At 41.5% G+C, this 24,170-nt stretch overlaps 3 protein-coding genes and 1 non-coding gene across 4 annotated transcripts in view; 2 read left to right on the top strand and 2 right to left on the bottom strand.

Moving 5' to 3' along the window:
* The window catches only part of LOC117487794 (collagen alpha-1(XXV) chain), a 137,694-nt gene extending 126,756 nt beyond the window's left edge, over positions 1-10,938 (bottom strand). Inside the window, 2 exon segments of the mRNA XM_034136460.1 lie at positions 10,327-10,396; positions 10,482-10,938. Of these exon segments, the coding sequence (XP_033992351.1) occupies positions 10,327-10,396; positions 10,482-10,778 (367 nt within the window). The 5' untranslated portion in view covers positions 10,779-10,938.
* A 1,983-nt stretch (positions 10,939-12,921) lies between these two features.
* Positions 12,922-15,691, top strand: LOC117487828 (stabilizer of axonemal microtubules 1-like). The gene is made up of 5 exons (XM_034136546.1): positions 12,922-12,961; positions 13,062-13,185; positions 13,879-14,040; positions 14,503-14,663; positions 14,744-15,691. The coding sequence occupies exons 1-5, from the start codon at positions 12,922-12,924 to the stop codon at positions 15,640-15,642; spliced, it is 1,386 nt and encodes a 461-aa protein (XP_033992437.1). The 3' UTR covers positions 15,643-15,691.
* Positions 15,692-15,984: 293 nt separating this feature from the next.
* On the bottom strand, positions 15,985-24,154 carry larp7 (La ribonucleoprotein 7, transcriptional regulator). The gene is made up of 13 exons (XM_034136730.1): positions 24,010-24,154; positions 22,677-22,891; positions 22,461-22,561; positions 22,266-22,349; positions 21,914-22,078; positions 21,717-21,819; positions 19,935-20,243; positions 19,600-19,753; positions 19,326-19,468; positions 18,275-18,411; positions 17,056-17,215; positions 16,756-16,847; positions 15,985-16,423 (listed from the first exon to the last, which is right to left on the bottom strand). Exons 2-13 carry the CDS (start codon positions 22,876-22,878, stop codon positions 16,346-16,348), a joined length of 1,728 nt encoding a protein of 575 aa, XP_033992621.1. The 5' UTR covers positions 22,879-22,891; positions 24,010-24,154; the 3' UTR covers positions 15,985-16,345.
* Positions 19,053-19,126, top strand: trnan-guu. The gene has a single exon. It is a non-coding gene; the product is annotated as a tRNA-Asn (tRNA).
* Positions 24,155-24,170: the final 16 nt, after the last annotated feature.

The raw sequence follows: 24,170 nt of genomic DNA, 5'->3' as shown, positions 1-24,170 counted from the left end.
GGGGTTCATTAACCTGGATTCAGACAAAGCCTAGCAGGACGTCGTGTTTATTTGTAGAGAGGTTGTTCAAATTGAGGGCAACTGATTGCAGCTTCTATGACTCAGAGCACAACTTTGCATTTCTTTTGCACATGATTTTTTCCTCTGATTAAAGAGGGACACTACAGGTGACTGGGGAAGTATGTTTGGTTAATATATGACAGCAACAAAGTTCCCCAGTTTATTACTTACATTATGATAATTACATTTTGTATTGCAAGCTTATTAAAACATTTGGTTAAAGTATGCAAATGAGGCATTCTCTTGTCCTACTTTGCACACATTTGAAATGTAAAGTGCTAGGGAAGATCTTTAAAAGAAAGACATGACACACATACTTTTCAAATGATGCTCCAAAAAACTTTCCCTAAACTTCATGTGTGAAACCCATTTGAAAACAAGTTTTATATATCACCACAGTAGGGAATTTGGGTCGCATCCTCAAAGAAATAGATTAGTATAAACAAATGCATTCATGTAAGCATTATGTAGAGAAATGTAGGCAAATATCGATGTCACATTCAGCGTTAAGGATCATTATACTGTTGTGTTCACAAGGACAATGCATCAAATATGTATGAGGTATTCTGAATTATAATTCTATAACATTTCCACCCAGTATTTCCAGTTCATTATAACTTTTCACCGGCACAGTAATACCCACAAATAACCTTATGGAGCTCAAAGTTAACAAAGTGCTACAAACACAACTAAATATGACAAAGAAATTCAAACCTTTAGTGCCTAGTTACTGTTGCTAAGCTTTTCATGGTCAATTATTTAATGAATTGGAAAGCCCTACTCATAACTTTACTCTACCAGTACATGCCTAATACTGCATGACCACGGGGTAATTGCCACTTATTAAAGTAAGGACAGGTTATTTTGTAAAAAATGAGTTCTCACAATTTCCTCAAAGGAACAGCCATTAACAGAGTTCACGTTTTACTGCCAGTGTCTCAAAATCCATCTAAGACTAAAAATTAGACAAAGCTATTTTCACGCAGCCATAAGTAGCATCAGCGCCGTTTATCAAGCCGTCGAAAATTACAATTTAAGCAGCCGTCTAGCCTGCCCGGACCATATCAAATGACCGCTCAATTAAATTAAAGTGCGAAGGGGTTGTCTGTCTCACCGCTGGGTTTTCCAGGCCTTAACTGTGGCTTACACAGCTGTTTCTGCCCTCTGCTGCATCAGATACAAGGGGAGGGGTCCCGGTCCTCAGACCAGGAGGAAACCCTCTGCATATCGATCCATCTTTAGCCACAGACCTATTAAGTGCAGCTTCATTTCCAGGTATGTTAAACTGGCAAGTTGCCACTTCCCCGGGCCCTTTTTCTGTTTGTTTGTTTGAGCTAACCTTTTTGATTGCATGTTCTAGATTAATTGCACGCTAAAGGGGAAAAAGGAAAATAAATATTGCAAAAACATAAGCCTTAATTAGAAAACCGCATTGCACACCATTTTTTTACATCACAGCTTGTTGAGAAAATTGAGAATGAATGGCTTCAATCCATCCATTTCATGCGTTCTCCCTCTCCTAATTTAGAAAATTGAAATGAACCAAACCACAATATCATCAAAAACCTTTGCCACTGGTGATAGATGGAGTTACAGAGGGGCTGTCACGCATGGCTGCACCCTGCTGGGATTATCCTCCACTGTACATGTTGTGTGATGTGTCCGCGGGTGTGCCACAGCGTGTTTGTTGTGAGTGCACATGGGCTCAAGTGTTGGCTCCGTGATGTTTACTACCCTCCCAGATCTACAGCGTAACTCATATTTCATGTCACATTTAGCACAGCTTCGAGAAGGGAAGAGTCGGGTGGCAGAGAACAAGTTCCCCTGGTGAGCGGCAGTGAAGCAAGACTTCCTTGTATCTTAAACTGTAAATGGCGAGTGGACAAAGGAACAGGGGAAGAGCCGGGGGGGGTTCTTTAACTGACACAGGAGTGTTTGATCCAACCATTTTGAACGTCTGGTTTTCTTTGAGCCCAGCCTTTTGGTGGCACTCGGGGGATTTTGGGGGCAAACATCATCTGGCCAGTGCCTCCCTAATGTTTTCCACTTTAAGAGATCGCTTGAACCCCTCTCTGCTGTCGCTGAATAGCTTAAGAATTGCTTGCTTGCTTTTGCAAAATGGTTTGAAATATGTAAAAGGGGCACTTCAAGACGTAAGCTCCACCACAAGATTTGCAACCAACGTAAATAAATACATCAGAATGTCAACAGCAAACGCTGGATTACGTGTAGAAAAATACTTCTTGCTTTAAACCCTGGGCATTAAAACAAAAGACAAAGTTATTGCTATTTAAATTCAGAAATAAGGAAGAGAACTCATCTAGATGGGCTTGAGGCAAGGGACTTATTTGCTGACTTCAAAAAGTATGCAGTCGTGTCTCAAAGCCTTGACACATATACCCATTTTGACAAAACAGGTGGACATCATAAGTGTTTTGTGATTGAACATTATCTCATGCAAATAGCTGGTCATTTCTCTCACTAGCGTATGCAATCAACACAAGGCCGAGCTGGTGCCACAATCAGTGCATCTGTTCATTGAGTTCAAGTGGAAGGAACATTTACCAAATTGGATGCCATTAACTGTTTGATTAAAATGAGTTATTGCTAATTGTCCCTTCTTTACTCGGTTGGGGCCCTGCGAGCATTAGGAGCTTGCACGCAAAGCATTGTGGGAAATGTAGCCACTGCTGGCTCAACCAGGAAAACTTCCTCTGTCTATGAAGCAAGCAAAGTGGAATGCATCACTTCAATTTAATAGATTTACCATCAACACAAGATTTTTCCTTTAAGAAGAACGTAACATGGAGCCACTCTCAGCTGATGCTGCCCTTAAGTCTATGGACACGTATAATAAACACTCAGCAAACGCCATCCATGCATTTCTTTTTTTAATTCTCTTTTTAGAGGATGCCCATGAACAGTGGCACGTCCATATTAACCATAGTTTGAATGCCAGGCACACACACTTACAGCTTCCTGCCTGTTGTATTTGTAGTGCCTGTTTCTATTAGGCTGATGGAGAACAGAGCAGCAGCATCTGTGGCCCTAACCCCCATCCTCCATGTCTGCTGGTGCAGAGAGGCCGGGGGCTCAAAGCCACAGGCGGTGGGGAGGGGGGTGCAAGGGAGCATGTGGGGAGCGCCTCAGGGGTTCCTCTATGCTCGTCTGAAGCCCAGAATTTCCATGAAACCGGTGAACGCTGGCATAGTCCTGCTTTACTGGTGATTTGAATTTGATGGCAGACACTGGAAAATATGTTTTACTTTTTAAAACAAATATAAACATTTCACAGAGACGGGCATCAGAGAGCATGTAAAAGGTAGTGCCAATAATGCTTCACAACTAGGAAATCCTGACTCTATATAAACTCACTGGGCACTTTTTATACACCTTGCTAGTACCGGGTTTGCCTTTAGAACTGCCTTAATTCTTCGTGGAATAGACTCAACATGGTGCTGGAAACATTCCTCAGAGATGTTGGTCCATATTGACATGATAGCATCACGCAGTCGCAGCAAATTGGTCGGCTGAACATCCATGATGCACCACATTGTGACCACATTGTAGCCATCAGAAGATGGCTACAATGTGGTCATAAAGGGATGGACATGGTCAGCAACAATACTCAGGTGGGCTGTGGAGTTTAGATGCCTGAACCGTTGATAGAAGGCAGGATGGTTGCGTGTTGTTTTGACCATACTGTTCGAATGTTGCAGCAGAAATTATTTGGTTTTGAAATTGTACCTTTTTTTGGGTAGAGGCCTGGTTTATAAGTTTTTATCTTGTTATGTTGGTGTATTTTTTTTAATCGTGCAAATAAACAGCCAATGCATGTCTTTCCTCAAATAGATATTGGGGGTAAATTAATCCAATTTGGGATCAATAAAGTATATCTCATCTTTATAAGTAAAGCAAAATGCAACATGAGATAAACCAAACGGGGACGTACTCATAAAAAAAGCTCAACAGCACTACTAGCGGGTGAAAAACTTCACAAGAAACCTTCAAGATGAGACCAACGTTTTAATGGCCATTGCAGTCACATTCAAATCTCCATACTGAACAGTAGAGCAGCTGTTCCACATGGGTGTCACATATGAAAAGGTCCCCCTTGTCTGTTGAAGTCTCTTTGAATATTCGGTGGGTCAGGGTGGTGGGCTTGTGGAGGGAAGGGTGAACTTAAGCCATCACAAAGGAGACTTCAGTCGGAGGAGGACTGAAACTTTCTATCCAGTGTCAGAGGGCAGCCGGCAGATGAGGCAGGGAGTTTGTGAGCCGTCTTTTGTGGAGGACATGCCACCCAGCTCTGACGAAGGAGCATCAAAGGGAACCAAGAACGGGATTTCCCATCCTGCACCGGGGGTTACAGGGCAGAGGACGGACTGGTAATGTTGTATCACCCCCACGAAAGTGGCGCTTAAAGGTGCAGACACTAACTCACGAACCTTCTTCAGTCTGTTCATCTATATTTAAATGTGCTTCCAAACAGGATAAAAAGACAGCATCTTCATGAGCAACAACAAAATGGATACACTGCATATATCAGAAATTTGAATGCAAGCCATTCAACAGGAAAAGCGTTTAACTGGGATCAAACAACATGACTGAGCATTATCTTAAAAAACCACGCTGGAATAACTTTGCGCCATCTTTTGAATCTTATTGTCCAACTTTATGCTTTGATGATGCAGGGAGTGCAACGAACCCCGGCGTCTACTTTTGAAATATGTCGAATAAAATTTAAATTTAAGTCCAAGTATTAACCGTAGAAGCAGCCAAGACAGGATCTTAAAGCTTCCTACTATATTCCACAAAAAGATAACGATTGGAGGACCATCGCCAGGAGATGTTCAAGGCCACAAGACGAACCATTAAGCACGAGCGCCTCGACTCTCCTCCGTTCCTTTGGCCCTGTCCTCATCCAGCCTGAGGGACTTCAATCTCCAGCGGAGTGCTGTTGTGACATCGCTCATGTAAAAATCATGTCATCTCCTCTCCATTCAGAGTGTCCCCTCAGGTTAATGTGTAGTAAGAAGGAGAAAGAGTTCAAACCCCACAGTCATTACCAGTGCTTTCAGCTGGCATGCCTCATCATCTGCCATAAAAACCTGCTGTGTCAAAGGTATAAAGAGACCATCTGTGCTATTTCCAGCATCCTGCCCTTTATACTAAACCTTGTGTGAGAATTGAAATTACAGCAAATGCCCCACTTCTGATGATTCATTGTGATAAATCACGTCATGTTCATTTATTGGGACTGAGCTGAATGAGTCGAGCTTTTCATGCATAAAACGATTCCTGCTAGATGCTTTTCACTGAGTGGAGTACGTTATGCTCAGGATTTAGATGCAGATATGCTTTTAAGCAATTTAGCAGCAACCAAATTCGTCATTGTCGCCTCCAGGCAAGGCTTTCCAGGCTCCAGCTCTCGTCTCCGGCCTCAGTCACTCACAAAGGCAGCCTAACCTGGCTCACCTAACCAGAAGCAGCTGGCCGCAGTGGCTACCTGGAAGTCTGCTCAGCTTTACCTAGCACTCAGTAATTACATGGCCATTAGGCCACCTCCCAGCACCAAACCACACAGAGGGCTAAACTCAAAAAGCTGTCAGTGATTAATTACCAGTTGCGCAGTGAGTAGAGGATATCTGAGGGGATTGGCACAACTGTAACTGTATCAGGCCACTGGGATTACACACTTTGTGAAGCGGGGAGGGGGAGTGGAGCCCCGCCTGGCCACAACAAGTTGAAAAGGACTGTTTAGGTAGAGACTTGGACTACATGTGTGTAGGATTGTGAATCAAATCTGGATTTTACTAAAGGAGCCCAACAGATATTGCTGCATCTGCCTATGTTTTATTTTAAATTCGTAAGACGCGCCGCCAGCTGAAATGACCCCCTGCTGCAGACATGCCTGTGACAACCAGCGCTGGGTGTTTAGAGGGAGAAAGAAAAAGTCCCGCACATTACCAGTTGTTTGTTTTCTCAAGAGCACATTGGCGGTGTTTAACTGCCTGGCTTTTTGAAGTGTTAACTTCAAGAAATGCTGCAAAGTGGTAGAAGAGGAAATAGAGGAGGGGGGGTTTGAGGTGTATGGGTGAGTAAACAGGGAAAGAGCAAAGCACCAGTGCTTGCCGACTGCACATTTGATTATAGTCCCATTAAAATAACAGGCCCTGCATGGAATGAAGATCTCAGGGGAGGAGACGCTACACAATTTTTTTTAAAGCACAACTGCCCGCCAAAGCTGAAACAATCATTAGCAGGAGGCTCGCTCCAGTGGGTGTGACTTCAGACAATTCACAAAAAATGTTTGATGGTTTTGCTTTCCCCCTTAAACCCAGGACTATTTACACCAAATGTATAAAGTAAAACTGTTTTTCAAACTCAGGGTGCAGCCCAGAAAAATAATGAATGGGGTTCAACAAGGAAATTGGGCGCAGAGAAAAACTAATTTAGCATTGCAGATATACAACAATGGAAAAAAAAGTATATAAATCAATGAAGCAGTCTTTTTATTCCACACAATCTTCTTGTAATAACCTGTTGCATCCTCCTCATACGTTTTACTCACAAACTGCACATTCAGACCATGACAAAGCAATAACTAATGCATTATCGGACCAGTTTTTTGTATTTATTGTTGTCCCTTTTGTACTGAATGTAACTACTATTTCCCTTCTTTTTTTTAACTCAAGGCCTACAGTACCACACCAAACTTTGTAGACTCTGTCTTTCAGTTTCATGGCCATCCATCCAATAGTTATTGAGTTATTCCAGTTTGAACCAAAGCGGTTGACCGCCCGAACATCACTGAGGCCCTAGCCACACGGAAACGAAAACGAACCGAATTCGATATCAAAAAAGTCTTCCATCCACACGCAATAGACACCAGAAACGTGTCCTTCCACACGAGATCGCTCGACCCGCTGGAGACGCTGTAGTACATATGCCGGGCCTGTAAGTGGCGCTGTACTTCCGCCACAAAATACACCAAAAGCAGCGAAGAAGACATCCCGAGCATGCATGGTTGCCATGGTTGCCCTTCTGTTTATTCTCCGCGGTGGATTTAGCAGCAGAGGTGGGGAGAGGTAGGGCTCTGGCTCTTTTTCTCCCTCCCCGAGGCAAGCGTGTGCTCCTGCTGTAAATCTCCCCGGTAGTCCACCAGCAGATGAAAAACACCAACCTCTCCGCCTCTTCCAAGGGACGAGGGAACCGTGCGGCAGAGTTTCCGTTACAAATTTTTTTCGCCGGTCAACATGTCCGTTAAAGTTTAAATCTTCCGGACACAATTATAAAAGTGCCGGTCAAAGGTCTTCTTTGTTATTTATTGAGCTTTAAAACAAATGAATAACGACTCTATACAATAATATAAGAATAATACACGGAGTCTCTTTTCCTCTCCCTCTCCTGACAGCCCGTCAGTATTTTCGTTATCAGGAAATGATTGTATAGGGCGTAATCACGGAGCCGTTTGGCCCCCCCAGAGCTTTGCGTCCGCAGATCTACCCACCTTGGGACCCGTTATCGTTATCGTTATCGTTATCGTTATCCGCGTTTCCCTGTCGGCCTCGTGTGGCCGAACCGTCTATAAGATAGAGAACTGTAGCGGACCCGTTTCGTCACCGTGTGACTAGGGCATGAGAGCCATGACGCTAATGAAGCCAAAAACAATCTCAGGTCCAGACCCAATCACAGCCAAAGTGTGAAAATGCTTTCAGGCACTCAGGAGCTAATAACCGAGTGTGAAATGGCAGCAATACCAGACACGGTTAGAATGACGAATGGCTCCAGAAAAAAAATTATTCACCTTCATTAGCCAGGACTTACATCAGCATGAATAAAATAGACTTGAAGAAAGACTCTCTCAGATAAAAACTTCCTATGATTCAGAAACAACCTATAAAATATCCTCAAGCTATGGACCATTGCTCTGTCTTTGCATCCACTCCATCTTCTTTGACAGCAATAAAGTGAAGACTGTGAAAAGCACATTACGGTCCTCCCCTCAAAGAAAAAAAAAGCCACATCTGAGCCACGGGCTGTCTCCTAGACAGAAGGGAGGATAAATATTGAGTGAACCCATTCAGCATTCATAAAAAGATATTTGGCCTGAAATAGCTTCTCCAAAGCATTACCAAAGTATGGCACAAGTTCACTGCATGAACCTTACGATATTAAATACACTACAGAGTCTTCAAAGTGTACCGATGATATATATGTTTTTATGTAACCACTGTAATCACTTTTAAGAGTGCCAGTTTCCAAGATGGAGCTCGGTGCCGCCCTGGGTTGAGCGTCGTCGCGCTTCATTTGATGTGAAATGTTTTCGTTGTTTTATTTCTATGCTTTACAGAGATGTGGCGGGAGAGAATACATAGCAGGCATATGATAGGGATTGAGAAAAGAGAGCAGCGTGATTGTGAGAGGCTCATTATGGTTAATACTTTCAGTACTTGTGGCTCATTAATTTAGGCATTTCCACTCAGCAGCAGATGACTCATTTGCAATTGATAAGATCACTTGTGAAAACAAGAAAATGCATCTCATTCATTTAGAGTTATTGCATTTACCAGCCCTGTTTCTTTGATTATGATAATGGTACTTTGATTATGTTTGTGGCAGTGGGAATCTTTTCATGGATTAAGGCGGTTAGATGTAAGACTCGCAAATATTCCGTCTTTCTGGTTCTGCATGATGTGAACACAAGAGGTGTATATCTTTTCTTTTTTCTTAAAACAGAAGTGTGTTGAGATTTAACAATGCAGCATCAGTAAAAACAGGAAATCATTCTTCCAATGTAGCATTTTTAAGACGTGAATTATTCAATTAAGGCCTTATTTTTAAATGAATGTATTTTTCAGGACTGCTTTCTGTCTCCACAGAGGGTTCAGAGGTCATGGTCCCCAACAGAACAGTCCCTGGTGTTAGTAAGATGTCAGCTTCCTGCCAAGGGCACATCACTCCTGCTGCACAGATGCTTTCTGACACCTGGATTGTCCATCCGAAAAATCCAACCACAAGGCTTCCACTCTGCACAATGTCACAGCCATGACCTTTCCATTGAGGTCGCCTGCAGTATGTTCACACTTACTGTATTACATCCCCAGCTGGAGCCCACTGAGGCTCTGATGTGGACGGGTGCATCAGACTTTCAAAAGTTGTGAAAACATGCCAGTCAGTTTCCTGCAGCATGCAGTCTAACTGTGGCTCAGCAGTTACAGAGAGCAGTCTGCAGGAACAAGCTAATGTTCACATGTGGCTCAATGAGAGCACATTTCTGCCATGCACAGTGACGTGTTATTTACAAAAAGGTGACATACGACACTTTATTCTGATTTCAAGGATTCCGTTTTTATCCCAAATGTGCAATTTTTTAGAGGCAACAATATTTCACAGAAAAAATACACATCTAGTGGAATCCTAAAGAAATGCACATATCCAAGTGTCTTATGCATGAATCTCATAAATGCCAACTTTTTTGTGAGCTAACCATCCCGGTTTTAGCTTTGACAAAATGCTTTTTTCATCCAATGGCTGGTTTTAGGGTTTGTTTTTGAAAAAGTAGGACCAGTTATCCACTAATTCATATTATTGATTTTAGAAATGTTTGTCCACAATCCTGAGATGTTTAACAGATGGAAAACATTCTTAATTGAAAAACTGAATAACCATTAACTTCCATTAAAATTGGTAAGTAGCTCATCATATTCTGTAAGCATAATGGAGCTCAAATATCAGGAGCAGCATTGACAGTTTTTTCCCAATGAGTTCTTACACCGATGCACATGAAAAAATGTGATGTTCTGGCTAACATTGTGCAGCATTCCCTCCAAAACTCTCGAGCTACATCTCCCCACACTGCCTCACTAACCAAACCTCGACTCCATCCCAAAAATGACCAGAAAGCTGAAGGAATAAATGTTTCCATCTACTGGTGGGAAATGTGAATTTCAACATTTATTTTCCAAGTGAGCAGACAACATCTCAAACAACCCTTCAGCACTTCTATGTATAGAGCGCTGTTAAATGCCTTTCTTTCTGTTAAGTTTAATGGCAGTCAGCTGTCTGCATCCTTCATAGCAACTATCAACACTGCCCATGCAAACTGCCACCATCAGGTTTCAATTAAATAAACTAAAAGGCAGAATCAGAAGGCTTCCATTCATTCTAACACCAACTCACACACAGGCTTAACCCCAGTCTCACACACCTGCAGAAAACCACATGTCCACAATGCAATGGGAGAAAAGTAGCTGTATGTACCTGGAGGGCAGCTGCATTCAGGAGATGCTTGTCTGGCAGTCCGGATCTTGACAAATTGTTCATAGGTGCGCTGAAATGTGAAAAGAATGACGTTTTTATTCAAAAGTGCGTGTTTAGGGGAAAGTAAAACAATTAAAGAAGAGGGTGAATCTTACCTGAGAGAGCAGATCATCCACTCGTTGCTCAATCAATGAATTAAAATCATCCATGGAGTAGCCCGGGGCTCGGATCAAGGTGTGCTCGTCATTCCCACTCTCCAAATCCACAACCCGGTTCTTCACGTCAGCTGTGTTAATGCTCAGGAAAATGCAAAAGGCGATGGACGCCACTGAGCATAAAGACGAGATAATGTTCACCACTGTTGTGCGGCAGTGTTGTCGCTTCTGAGGCGCCACTTCTTTCTCCATTTTTTCCACGCACTTAGATGCTCCTCTTGCCTCCGAGATCTCCATTGAACTACAACTACACGCGCGTGTTGAGAGCAAACTGCATCTGGCGCGGAGTCACGAATGTATGGCACACTGTGACTGTGCTGCGTGTGTGTGTGACTGCGACGCCGCGTTCACGTACAGGGACTTTGTGGCGACAGAGAGATGAGTGGAGCAAAGTCAACCTGCACACGCACGGCTCCTGCTAACTTGTTGCACCGAGCGCTTGCACAGTAGTCTAGCTGCAGAGGAAATTGCTATAATGCACAATAAAGTACAAAGAGAGGCTGGGGAAATGGAAGGCAGTGTGCATGTAGCAGAGGCAGCTTTACCACTCGGAGCTTTTCCACGGTGCAGGCATGCTCCCCCTCATTACGGCAACAACACGCCTCCAATCTGTCCTGACTGATTAACATAATGTATTGACCCGCTCCTTGTGCGCTTTTACAGTCGAGCACTATTGCCATTAGTTGACATGGAGTGCAGTTATATTGTATTCCTGTCACATCTCAAACAGGACGCTGCGTAAACATGCAATTACTGGTTGCGTTTTGTAAAGAAAACATGTTTTACTGTAAGGGCAATAAAGAAGAGCACGCATAGAAAATAATTCGTGGGTATAATTTATGTTTGAATTTTATTTTCTGCAGCCAAAGAATGGCAACGTTGACCATGGCGCTGCGTAAAAACGCACGAACATCTTAAAAGCTCTGGGAGGAAAGAAGCGCTCACTAAAGCGTGCAAACATGAGAATAGATCTTGATTGTGTTCATTAGACATCATGCAGAGGAGGGCACACAGTATGTCCCTTTGCTACTGATAGATGCCTCGAATTCAAGTTACAATCTAATTTAGTGGATTTGGGTAACACAAAACAGCAGATAAAGTGGATAGAGATTCACATTGCATGACACTGCATAACTGCGTGGATTGAGTGAGGATTGTGAAGACTTAGTCTCAATATGTTTGCAATTTGCATCAACTATAATCCACATAACTGTGAAGTTTGCCTGAATGGTGCAATGATAATCTGTTTACAAGTCTAACCATCAATGCAACAAAGTTCTCTGTGTTTAAGCATTAACTGCCATTTGAATTTAATGTGCATACTTTGGCTAAGACAAATCAGCATCTACCCCTCTACACTGTTCACCCGTTTCAAGATGACAAAATGAACCCTGGGTAACTTTTACAATGACCACAAATCAAGCGCAATTTAAAAAGGAATCCTCAAGACCTTTAAATGACAGAGACAGCAAGATACTGACATTATCGTTTGTTTTCTTGCATAGTTTGCAGGCAAAGCTATTCCCACAATGCATCACATAATGAAGAGGATTTGAAGATGGTGAATGCCTACAGGTGTTTTTAATGACTTTACCTGATGAGGCTTCTTCATGCTTGATTGACATCTCTCAATATTCTGTTAGCACCTGTTAGATTTAGACTCTTAAACTCTTATTGGTGGATTGAGTCCTCTGACATCATGCAACCTCAACCTGAGCAGATGTCTGATCAGCCAGAACAACTGAAGGAAGCATGTATTAGAAACGACAAGTATTTCCAGTAGGCCTACTTCTATTTCAATTCCAAACTATAAAGGGGTCCCAATATAACACATGTACATTTGACAAACAGGCAAACACCGATTCTAAATAAAAACTCAATTTATTAAGCTGTGTTTTGTCACTCTTTACATTAATACTTTTTTTTAATTAATAGGGCTTATATTAGATGTCTGGCGCTAGTGGTCTCTATACGTTCTTTAACGCGTTGGGCGCTATCTAGTGGACAAAGACAGAAATGCATCTGATATTATGGCTTCCATAATTCATAATTCAACATTTGTGCTAGTAGAATCCCCATGACAACATCCGTGAGTAGTTCACGAGGTCAACCGTTCCCTTGTGTGTGCGCGTGTGTTTGTCAGATATATCCCCCACTGCCTTTTTTTTTTTTGGACATGCTACAAAGTGACAGATTGGGTGCTGCGACAAAGTCACGTTGCAAAATGCACGATCCAACTGCACTTTGCATATTCAGCATTACAAAAAAAACGGAGGAAATTGTAATGGATGATGGACTACTTTGTTTACATTCAAAAGTGGATCCTCTGCTTTATATAACATTACTACAGGAGAGATTAGAATCCTCCTTAAACGCCAAAATGCGCATCATCACGCGCAGCCTTGACAACCGGCGCATCAGTAATCCGTTGATGTTTATTTTTAGATTTCTCGTCCGCTGCGTTCTACTCTCGTTCAACACACAGCCATGTTCCTCTGGTCAATAATTCATATGCTGTAGGCCTGCAACAGTCACCGAGCAGGCTGCATCCACCCGGGACACAGGACGCCAAAATGCAGGTGAAGACCCAAAACCCCCAAAACATGAGGCAGCAAAACGGAAAACCACCGGCCACATCTGTGAGGTGAGATCATCTTTGTATAAGGTTTTATCTAAACAGAGGAAATATTGCAATTTAAAAAAGGCTTTCATAAAGAGAACCCAAAATACTAGCTAGTGACCTGCTTGTATTTTTCAAATGTTACTTTGTTTTCAATGGAATTACCTGCAGTTACAAGGTATTATTTGACAAAAAAATGTATAATTGGATTTATTTTAGGGGTTTTATGCTGCTTTCAAAGTTATAGGAGCTTATAAAACCACACATGTATACATTATATTTGTTAAAATGTAGAAATGGGACCACAACTTTAGGAGAATAGACAACTGTTGTATTCAGTTGTATGTGTTCACTGTTTGTTTTACTTGTGCATTTAAACCTTTTTATACTGCCTTTTGTTGTTTTACATTTTTATTTGTAACCAGTTTGTAAGTAGATTAAAACACAAAAGCCCAATGTGTAAAACTTGCTTTTTGATTATCATTGTGAAAATGTAGAAATGTGCTAACTCGGGCACACAAATGTAGGTAAAATAACATTCATGAGTTAAATGTTTAATTGTATTCTACTCTGAGGTTTAAATACCGAGTTGTCCACTCAGTATTAAAACCTTTTTATATTTACTTTAGTTTATTTTATACTTCTAGCATTAATAGGATTTGTGTGGATTAAACACAATGTTCTTGAGAGTTAAACTTGCCTTTCCTTGGTGTCCAGGAAGCCGCTCGGAGAGAGAGCCCACAAACGGATCTCCATGTCCACCGAGTACCAAGAGAAGTTCCTCCCCCCGCGCTGCCATGCGTCCATGGTCACCAGCGCCCCACAAAAAGCCCCTTACCACACGCTGAAGGGGACCAGCTCTGACAAGGGCTCACTCATGTAAGAGTTAAAAGTCTAGTCCTACATTTGAGAGTGTGTCTGTACTCCCCACCTGTGAGGCACAACAGTCCATGCTGCAGTGCTGCTGGGTGCACAGGTGTTGTGGTGAAAGACATTCTGGGAAATGTAGGTCCCTGGAGTTGAACAGGACACAAAATGATTCCTGAAAACAAATCCTAGAACATTGACAACCTACACAAACAGAACTGTCTACAAATGTTAACTATCATATGAATGTAAACAACTACTAATGTAGAATTTTGTGTTTCAAAAGGATTTAACTGATTGGGGGGGGAAAATAGATTTTTAAATGTCACAACAATCCAGGTTTTCCATGGCCATGGGAACCCTGAGCACACGGCTCACACAGCATAAGGAGAATGTTGGAGGAGGTGTGGTTTTAAACCTGTATAAGACAGACAAAAATAAAAAGCTAAAGCTCATATCATTAATGCGTTTCAGAAGAGTCTATGTAACCCACAAATATACGCACCATCCACCGGAGGCTCCGCGGCAGTCTCTGCCCCCTAAAGTCCAACGCAGATGCAGCAGCGCTCCCCAAAATCCTGCGCGCTCCATAGCCAACCAGGTGGCAGCCATGTTTTACACATCGGTGTACAAAGGTAAGTAGAATCATACGTTGCAGAACAACAAATACACACACTCTGATTTTAAATCCATTCTCCCCTTCTCTTATTTTCAGATGATTTCCAGGCATGGAAGGTAATCAAGCGGCAGCCGTATAAGCTAACTGACAGCCTGAAAGTCAACCAAGGATTAGTTGCCCCAATCAGCACTTCCAAACAAAGTCCCTTCCAGAAAGTTCACGGAGCTCAGTCCAAACCAGTCCCAAAGGAGCTAGAACCTCAGCCGATTGAAAGCATCACCAGCTATCGATCAGACTATGTCGTCCATCCGGTGCAGCCCAGGAAACGCAGGGAACAGCCGGTGCAGCAAAACAAAGGTCTGCCTCTACAGGCGGCAGTGCCCCTCTACAGGGAACTCTTTGACGCAGCCCATAAGTCATTTGAGAACGGGTCCCCTGAAACCCAGTTCCAGGGCCGAGGTAAAGCCAAAGAGTCCATTCCATCTGCAGATGTGAACCAGTTCATCTCCACGACACACGCAGACTTCCCGGCACACAAATGTCAGCGCACCAAACCAATACTGCCATCTGGGGAGCACAGAGAGAGGGCCAACGAGCCCTTTGAGTCCACAACCACCATGAGGGAGGCCTACAAAGCTTGGGACACACCCAGGTGCAGGCCAGAGCAGGCCCTGCCCAAGAAGGCAACGTTCTCACTGATCACACATCAGCCTATCGAGAGCTGCAACACAAACCAGAAGCCTTTCAGCCTTAATCCCAAAGTGAGTGACACTGAAGGGGGCAAGTCCACCGAAAAACCTCCTCGTTCTGCTGAAGACGGAGGATCTCCCAGCTTGGATCGCACCTCCCCGGACACTGAAGAATCCAGGACGTATCAGAAGAGCTTTGGGGACAAAGCAGTGAATTGGTTCGATGGTGGGATTTGTGAGGAGAGCCCAGAGGAGAGCTCTGAGGAACACCACATCTACAGCTACACGGTGTCCACCAAAAGCTGAGCTCTCTGAGGACACGTTACCTCCACCTTTGCAGCAATAAAAGCCATTAACAGCAGTGATATTATGTAATGGCAGCTATTTTTATACTATTAAGCATCTCACTGATTCTCCACAGCATATTTTGAGTGCTTTATAATCTACTTAACTGAAGGCTTCCATATTCCGAGTAGCAAATAAGTTCATGATTTAGGAATCAAGAAGATATTGGACTATTAAGCTCTAGTGTTCAAATGAAAACGCTCCGAAGTATTATTTAGGAATGAGTACAAATTAATGTTAAGAGAATAATTGTTCCTCTCACAAACTTGATAAACATGTTATAAACACCAAACAATAGATACTGTAATAATGAAATAATTACATTTTATTTAAAAAAAAGACAAATATCCTCAAAAGGAAAAGCTTGGACTTGTCCACGTCTGAACTGGGAGAACTTTCAAATCAATCATATTTACATCATATACAACTAAAGCTTTCTTAAAAAACATTAAAGCTATCATTTAAAATGTGGCCAAATTGTCCATATGCATATCAGCCTTCCATATCATCTTGGGTGCTCCAGTGCTAACAAAAAAAGGACACATTTTAACACGTAATTCATTAAATTTTGCATTCAGTTCTCCTCCAGCTAGTTCACATAAACATCAACAGTCCCCTTCGAGTGAAGTCCACATAGTTCATCGTGTTTGTGGTCAAAAAGTCGTCAGTCTTCCTGGAAACGGATGTGCTTAGTGGCCTCCTTGGCCCGGGCGAGGATGATTTTTTCGGCTTTGGATATGAGCTGGAGTGTTACACAATGAGAAATCAGATGTGAGAGTGAGTAAACAAAGTAAGGAGGCTCGGCTCAAATGTGTATCCAGGTGGGGTCAGGATAGGCTGTTTATCAAATATACAATCTTAACCTTTCTGTCTGTTATGCATTTTACAATATCAAAACACTATTTAAAGTCTGTATTACTATATCACAGCTAAAGATTGTAATTTCTCATACACTTGCTAAGAAATTACTGTTAACATGTTTCATACTAATGGAACAATCAATAATATATTGCTGTGCACGGTAACATGGTAACTATGTTTGTTTTTATTTAAAAATCTAGAGGTTAATCTCACCTTCTCTGTGCCCCTCTTCTTCTCCCTCGGGCGATTCAGTTTCACCTGTCGGTCCACTAAGATCTTCTGCCAGTACCGTTGTTCATGATCACCTTTAAAAAAAAAAAGCATAGAACAGATATTTACATCGCTGAGATTAATACTCACGACACAAAATTAAATCTATGATCCTAAAAAGAGAATGCAAGACAAGCGAATGACCTCCTTTAAATCACATTTAAAAGAGCAGCCGAGTCATCACCTTCCATTTCCTGAGAGATGATTAAGTGTTCATATAGGCAGAAAAGTAACCATTCCTACCTGAGAGGACCTCGAGCGCCCAGCTGTGCTCTTTCTGCAGCTCTGCTCTCACGTCACTCACAGCTTTTGCGTCGTCGGGGGTGTGAAAGCGGATGTGACCCTCAGAATCTCCATCCAGCGTGTCGATGTACGCCACAGGGGACACTTTGGACAGAGCATCCTGCACAGAATACCACAGAAAATTCATAATAATACAAATATATGCAGGATTACAATTTATTGATAACTAGCTCACGTAATAATTGTCATATTAATGGTTTCATGATTTCCACAGGAGGCAAATGCTCCTTTATCATTTAGTATTGTGCTCTTATACTATCACAGACACTTAAAAAAGGTGCATCTAAAATGTTTTTATTCAAACAATGCAAAGGTCCACTTATCATTTTATTTCACATTATATACAAACTACTTTTTGTGTATATTTGTAGTTTTTTTACTTCTCAAAATCCTTATTACATTCCCTTTTACATCTGTTTACATTCAAATGTTAACTTGCAATACGCTTCATTATAAATGTAATATTGTCTACCACCACATATTTATATAATTGTATTTAATATTGTATTTATGTTTGTATTTTAACCTCATGTTATAGATTCTAATTTAGCTTTTACTTGCTTGATTATGTTTTTCTTCATATTTATATTAAATGAGAACTGTTCGAGCAGGAGTCTCAAACTCAAGGCCCGGGGGCCAAATCCGGGCCTGCGACTTCATTTTATGTGGCCCCGCAAGAGCTTGCAAAGAATAAAATACGTTTATTATACGGTTACATGCCACTATACAGAAGCAGGTTGCCCATAAACTACATGTCCCACAATGCATCTCGTTTTGTGACATGTGCACTGAAGAGACTTGCAATTATTTGCCCTGGACTTCTGCTTTCAGACGTAGTTAATTACTAAGTTATTATCCTATCCGATAATAATCCAATTCAGAGGCAATAAAGTAATATAATACATTGTTTGATATATATATTATATATTTATATAGTTACAACCGGCCCTTTGAGTACAACCTTTATGCGAATGTGGCCCGCAATGAAATTGAGTTTGACACCCCTGTGTTAGAGGGTGACAGACATTTTGTATTGGGAATGTCTGTTTATTTGTAACTTTGCATATGATAAATAAACTATTGATACAAGTTTTGTGAGTCTTTATTCATGATTCGATCACCGCACACAGATGATAATAATGCTAACGTTGTACTGTACCTTGATGACCTTCCTGGCCGGCAGCGGCTTGCTGTCTGTGATCTTCAGGATGACTCCGCTCGTATACTGAGGGCCCTGGTTATTCACCTTCTCACTTTTTTCACTCTCTTTTTCACTCTCTTTTTCATTCTTCTCAACTAGCGGAAAGAAACACACAAAATAACAAAATTACTAGAAAATGTTCAATAATACTAGCTCCTCAATATTATTCCCTCAAATGCGATGTTTTTGGAGTAACACGGTGATATTAATACTGTGTATAAGACCGGTTCGACAGTCTTTATGTCATGTTCAGTGATGTTATTGTAAGTAAAATGCAACAGATTATTTCAATTTGATTATTTTCATTATTAATGTATCTAGAAAAGAATTGGCGCAATCATTTATATCAAGAATAATGAGTCATTATAAAATGGTGAAAAAGGTTCATCGCGGTTTTATAAAAACCCAATACATCAAAATAAATCCACTCTATTTTGATATCAAACTGGGAAAATCAGGAAATCTCTATATTTGAGAGGAAAAAACAGCATTATTGCATAACACAAATAACTTTAACAACAGGTTTGACAGTGTTCATGCCATGTTCACTGATATGTAAAACATGACGCACTCCCATGTACCAGTTTTATGAAAATGTAAAGGGAAAAAAAATAGGTGTCGCTCCCATGAGAAACAGAATTCCCAAAAGGTCTTAACCAAACCATGCCTTTAAGGACCGTGCTTTGTGCACTGATAATGACTATGAGAAAGAGGCCACACCCCCATCATGAGGCCTGTCTCTGTGGCGCAATTGGTTAGCGCGTTCGGCTGTTAACCGAAAGGTTGGTGGTTCAAGTCCACCCAGGGACGTTCGAACCTTATTTTAACACGTCATGTAACAAGCCATGTGCATCAAACCTGATTTTGGCATTCATTTTTGCTTCTATATCTACACAATTTTTGGTTTTCAAGGGAATATCAACCCCTTCATTTACGACCCCTGCTTAAAGCAATGATTTTAAAGAACTAGAAGAACAGCTTGCAGTTAGTCCATCTGAGACAAACTCACTGTGTTCTTCTTTAGGATCGTCCTTCTTCTCCACCACTTTCTTGGGCGCCTGGTGATGGATCTGATTAATGCACATCTTCAGGGACGTCATGCTTTTCTTCTGCAGGGTCAGATACTCATCCTTCAACTCGAGCCACTCTTTCCTTGACGTGGACGAAAGAGGAACGGAGTTATTCAATCAATGCGTTCAAATAATTTCACTATGAAAAAGGGGTTTTCATCTATTTTCTCATTGGTGTTGACACATGCAGAAAAAAGGGATGTGGGGTCTTACTTCGACAGAACCCGGAGTGGGATGACTTCTTCTTCGATTTTCAGTTTCTCCTTGTGTTTCTTATTTCTCTTCCTCTTTGCTTTAACTGTGGAATCATCTCCGTTTTCTTTCCCGTCCTCATCACCTCGCTCTGTGTCATTCTTACTGGGCGGGTCTGAAAAGGGGAATAACACGGTCAAAACAGCTGACTCATGGTTTCAATGCTGTACAAACGCATCGTCATGTATTTTCAGATTGTGAAAATACAAAGCGAAGAGAGAGGAAGGAGGAAAAGGAAACATTTGTATTGTCTTTTAATCATTCGTATTATTTCGGAGCATAATCTGCTCACTTACCCGTCTTTGTTGAATCTTTCTCCTTCTCTCCAGCTTCACATTTACTCGTCTTCCTCATCTTGGATGGTATTTCGCTTTCAGGTCCCTCTGCTGTCTGCGACCGTCGTCTTTTTTTCTCCGACAGTTTGTCCGGTGTCTTCAGAGTGCCAGGGTCCTCCGATTTAAAATCCCCCGTTGATGAGCGCTTCCTCTTGTGCTCAGACGGCTCTGCTTCCATCTCCTGCTCTTTAGATTCTTCAGTGGAAGTCTGCGCTGTGGCACTGTCTCTCTTTTTCTTCTTCTTTCGCTTTTTCTTCTCCTCTTCTTCACCTGTAGTAAAGTCAAGACATGGCATCAATACAACACATTGCACCTCCAGGCTCTTTCTGGTTATTATGGCAGCATCAGATTTATTTTTAGTCAGTGAACTCTCCTTAGCTTCTTAGTTTTGTATTTATTCTTTTCTTATATATTTTTTCTAAGTAGTAAATTGATCTATTACATCATTCTAACTATAGTTACTCTATACATTTTATCTTACTACTGTTAATATGAATATTTATTTACTGTTATCGTTTGTTTTTCCCAATGGAAAAAGCAAGCAATAACCTTTATCTAAACCAGGGGTGTCCAAACTACGGCCCGGGGGCCAAATGCAGCCCGTGGACCATTTTGAATCGGCCCTCAGCAAATTAAAAAAATATAATGCAGTATGGCCCTCAAATGAAACGTGTGCTTGTCTTTTACTTCTTAAATATAGATGTTAACAGATATTATATAGTAGTATTCATGTGTTAATAAGCCCAATAAAAAAAAAAGTTCAATAACTTATTTTCATAACAAGCTTGAAATATATCCTTCCTATTTCCTCTGATTATAAGCAATCTGAGGCTTCTGTTGTAAGGAATGAGCTGCCAACAAAATACGTGAAACCCTAACCCCTAGATTCCACCGGGTCCGTCTGCGTCGCGTTACGGCCGCGCCACGGCGTTCGCAAAGATCGCGGCCACTCTAGTCAATGGGTGCTATTCCACCAGACGCGCCGCGTTACGGCTCAGAAGCGTCTCGGCGCTGGGCTCCGCTCAAAATAGGATTCAAGTCTATTTTTCGACGTGACGCGAGGCGTTGCAGAGGCGCCGGGCAGGAAGGGGACCGGTCAGAGCATCCGGCCCATCCCCAAAATAAACTAATTTTGCAGACCCTAAAAGTAGGAGGAGAAATGCCAGCGTTCTCCTCCGGTTTACAGGCACTGTGTAAATGATATATATAGAATAATTATGATGATGAATGCATTTTTTTTACCACTAAAATACAGCAACACATCTTTGATTCATGTCGTTTATAACTGGGATATTACAATTATTATTAACTTTGTCTGTACAAAGTAGCCTGTCCAGGAAATATGCCCAAATCAACAAAAACTGCGAGCCGGCAGGCAAGACGCTCCGCTTCTGAAATGCTTCTGAAACGCGCCCGGTAGGGTATGACGCCGGAAGAGGCCGGACCAAAACCGCGGCGCAGCCGTGACGCGACGCAGACGGACCCGGTGGAATCGAGAGGTTAGGAGAGATTTAGGAGAGCTGTGATGTACGCTGATTAAGCATCATTTACTTACATTTGATGGATTTTGCCCACTTATAACTTAACTTATGAGACAATAAACCTCACCTGTAGTGAGGGGCCCAGCCCTTTGTATATTTTTCTGTATGTGGCTCTCGTGAAAAAAGTTTGGACACCCCTGATCTAAACTAATCAGTACATGTTAAAGAGAAGTAAATAAGGAATGTTTTTGAATAGCGGTACCTGATTGAGGATTGTCGGCCGGATGAGGGAGGGGCTTCCCTTTCTTGCACTTGGGGAACAACCCAGGCTTCCTGGGAGCGTCTTCAGGGGGGTTGTTGAGCATCTGTTCTCAAGAGATCAACATGTTCCGTTAGATTTCCTCCTGACAGAAGCAAAACACTGGGCTGGATTAACAATTATTCATAATATGTGTTTACCTCTATGGCCCTCTGTGCTTGCTCCTCTGTCTCAAACTCCACAAAGCCGAAACCCTTTGGGTCTCCGGAGGTTTTGTATCTTGGGATGCTGACATATACCACATTCCCGCATTTCGTGAAAACTTTCTCGATCCAGCGGTGCGACACATATTTGGGCAAAAGTTCCTTGTGGCAAAAAAGAAAACATTTATTATTTTATGATTCAAAATAGAGCTGCAAGTAATGATTGCTTCCATTAGTGATTCAAATAACTAGTCTTGTTTGTCAAAAAGCCTCCCACATGAAATAGCTTAGAGCAAATTAACATGTTGTACTATAGATGATAGCATAATAAAAATCAAACTCTTTTTACCACGTAGACAGTGCGGCTGTCCACATTACTCGGCATGTCTCCAATCGGTAACTGACGTCTCACTTTATCTCCCTCGAGGTTCACCTGAAACACAATACAAACACATTTCTGGTCAATGCATTAAACAGACTTATTGAGCCATGGAAAACATCTAAGAAATCCTACAGAAGATCGACATGATTCTGTTCAAAGTACCTCAACGACAGATGAATTTGTCACGGCTCTTGCAATCAGCTTGGTGTCGGTTGTCAGCCTCTTCATCCGATTGAAGCTCGCCAATACCGATACGTCGACATCTAAAAAGAAAATTCAGTCAATTGCTTTAGACATAATGCAGTGCCTTCAATTCAAAATGTGCACTAAATAATGAAATGGCTGATAATAACACAGAGTATTATTGTTCTCCCTCACATCCATCGTCTGACTCGTCGATGAGTTTCTTGAGAAAGCGGTCCTTGTGAAGGTTGACGTCTCCGAACCAGAACTCCACTTGCTTCTTCACGTCCCCCATCAGCTGTTTGACACGGGACCTCTTCTTTTTCTCCAGCTCCATGCTCTTACTGCTGGGTTCAGCTGGACCATCATCACCAACTCCCCTCTCTGTGTCGATCATCCTGAATGTGGGACTGTGACACAGGTCATTGTCAGATTTTTTTAATTAAACAGTAAATCAGCAGAGCTATGTCCATTAAGGTGTACTGTACGATTTCTAGAATGAAGAAGGGGAGCAAACATATGCTTTCTTCAGTGAAGCTGCAACAAATAGTCGATCAACAGAATAGTAGTTTGCAACTATTTTGATAATTGATACATCTTTTATGAAATTATTCATGCACGAATGGAAGTACAAGCAGTCCTTCAGGTTACTGACTTATATAGGAGACCTTTCAAAAGGGTGTATGTTCTCAGCAATTACTTGTGTCTCTTATATGTTAAATATTTAAAAACAGCCAGCAGGTGTTGATAAATCCTTGGCCCTTCATATAGTTCAGTTGAAATGTGGCCCTTCATAGTACATATTTGACAGATAGGCTTCAGATATATATCTTTCACTGTCAATATGTTTATATTTAGATTTGTAGCTCTGTGTTATTTTCTATTTTATGATATTTATAGTTTGTTTGTTTATTTTCTATTTTTTTGCATGTTCACATTATGTGAAATTCCGTTTTTACTAGCTGCTATGAAGGAACAAATCCTACATTGGGATCAGTAATGTAAATCTTATCCGGTCTTAAACCCATACTCTCAAATTGGCTAAACAAATTAGTATCATACAAACTCAATTGTAACATCAATCTCGCTTCATTATTTACCTTACCAATCTTTTAAAATGTTTATTTGTATCAAGAATGTAGGACCATGGGATGACCACATGAGAAGTACATTACTTTGACAAGTATTCATATTGAGTTTAATAACTCCTATACGCTGAATACACCAGTCTATGATGAACACACCCCTTGAATAGCATCAACACATCACATTGATATCGCTAGTTACTAAAACACCGTTAGCTTGACATGTAGCAACCATAGGGTAGCAACTCTACATTAGCTTCTACGTAAAGCCAAGTTACGTAGTGTGTTAGCTATAGCTACCAGGCTTTAGCAAACAGCTGTAAGTTGTTATGAGTATTCGCGGGTAAGCTTTTAAAAAAAAGCTGCAGTCATAGCCACTGCATTTCAAAACAATTAAATCCTTCACTTAGCATTAGACTTGCGTGATGATTTAAATAACTCACCCAGTTTAAGATGTGGAAACAGCTTAGCTTGCTGACCTTTAAATAACAGAAAGCGAGTTAGCTTGCTGGCTAACTTTATAAAATCGTCTTTACTTCGTTGTCGCAGAATAATTTCGTCATATCTGAAGTAGGGAAAGCACTTCCGCTACTTAGCTTTCAAA

The sequence above is a fragment of the Trematomus bernacchii genome, unplaced genomic scaffold (genome assembly GCF_902827165.1).
Source record: "Trematomus bernacchii unplaced genomic scaffold, fTreBer1.1, whole genome shotgun sequence".
NCBI lineage: Eukaryota > Metazoa > Chordata > Actinopteri > Perciformes > Nototheniidae > Trematomus > Trematomus bernacchii.
Note: the sequence above shows the minus strand (reverse complement) of the source record. Positions and strands in the feature narration are given on the sequence as shown.

Coding starts and splice junctions, on each gene's coding strand:
- LOC117487828 (XM_034136546.1), top strand. CDS start 12,922: ATGCGCATCATCACGCGCAGCCTTGACAACCGGCGCATCA. Junction 12,962..13,061: donor CCTTGACAACCGGCGCATCA/GTAATCCGTTGA, acceptor CATATGCTGTAG/GCCTGCAACAGTCACCGAGC. Junction 13,186..13,878: donor CCACCGGCCACATCTGTGAG/GTGAGATCATCT, acceptor CTTGGTGTCCAG/GAAGCCGCTCGGAGAGAGAG.
- larp7 (XM_034136730.1), bottom strand. CDS start 22,878: ATGATCGACACAGAGAGGGGAGTTGGTGATGATGGTCCAGCTGAACCC. Junction 22,079..22,265: donor ACAGCCGCACTGTCTACGTG/GTAAAAAGAGTT, acceptor TTTTGCCACAAG/GAACTTTTGCCCAAATATGT. Junction 19,754..19,934: donor GAAAGATTCAACAAAGACGG/GTAAGTGAGCAG, acceptor TCCCCTTTTCAG/ACCCGCCCAGTAAGAATGAC.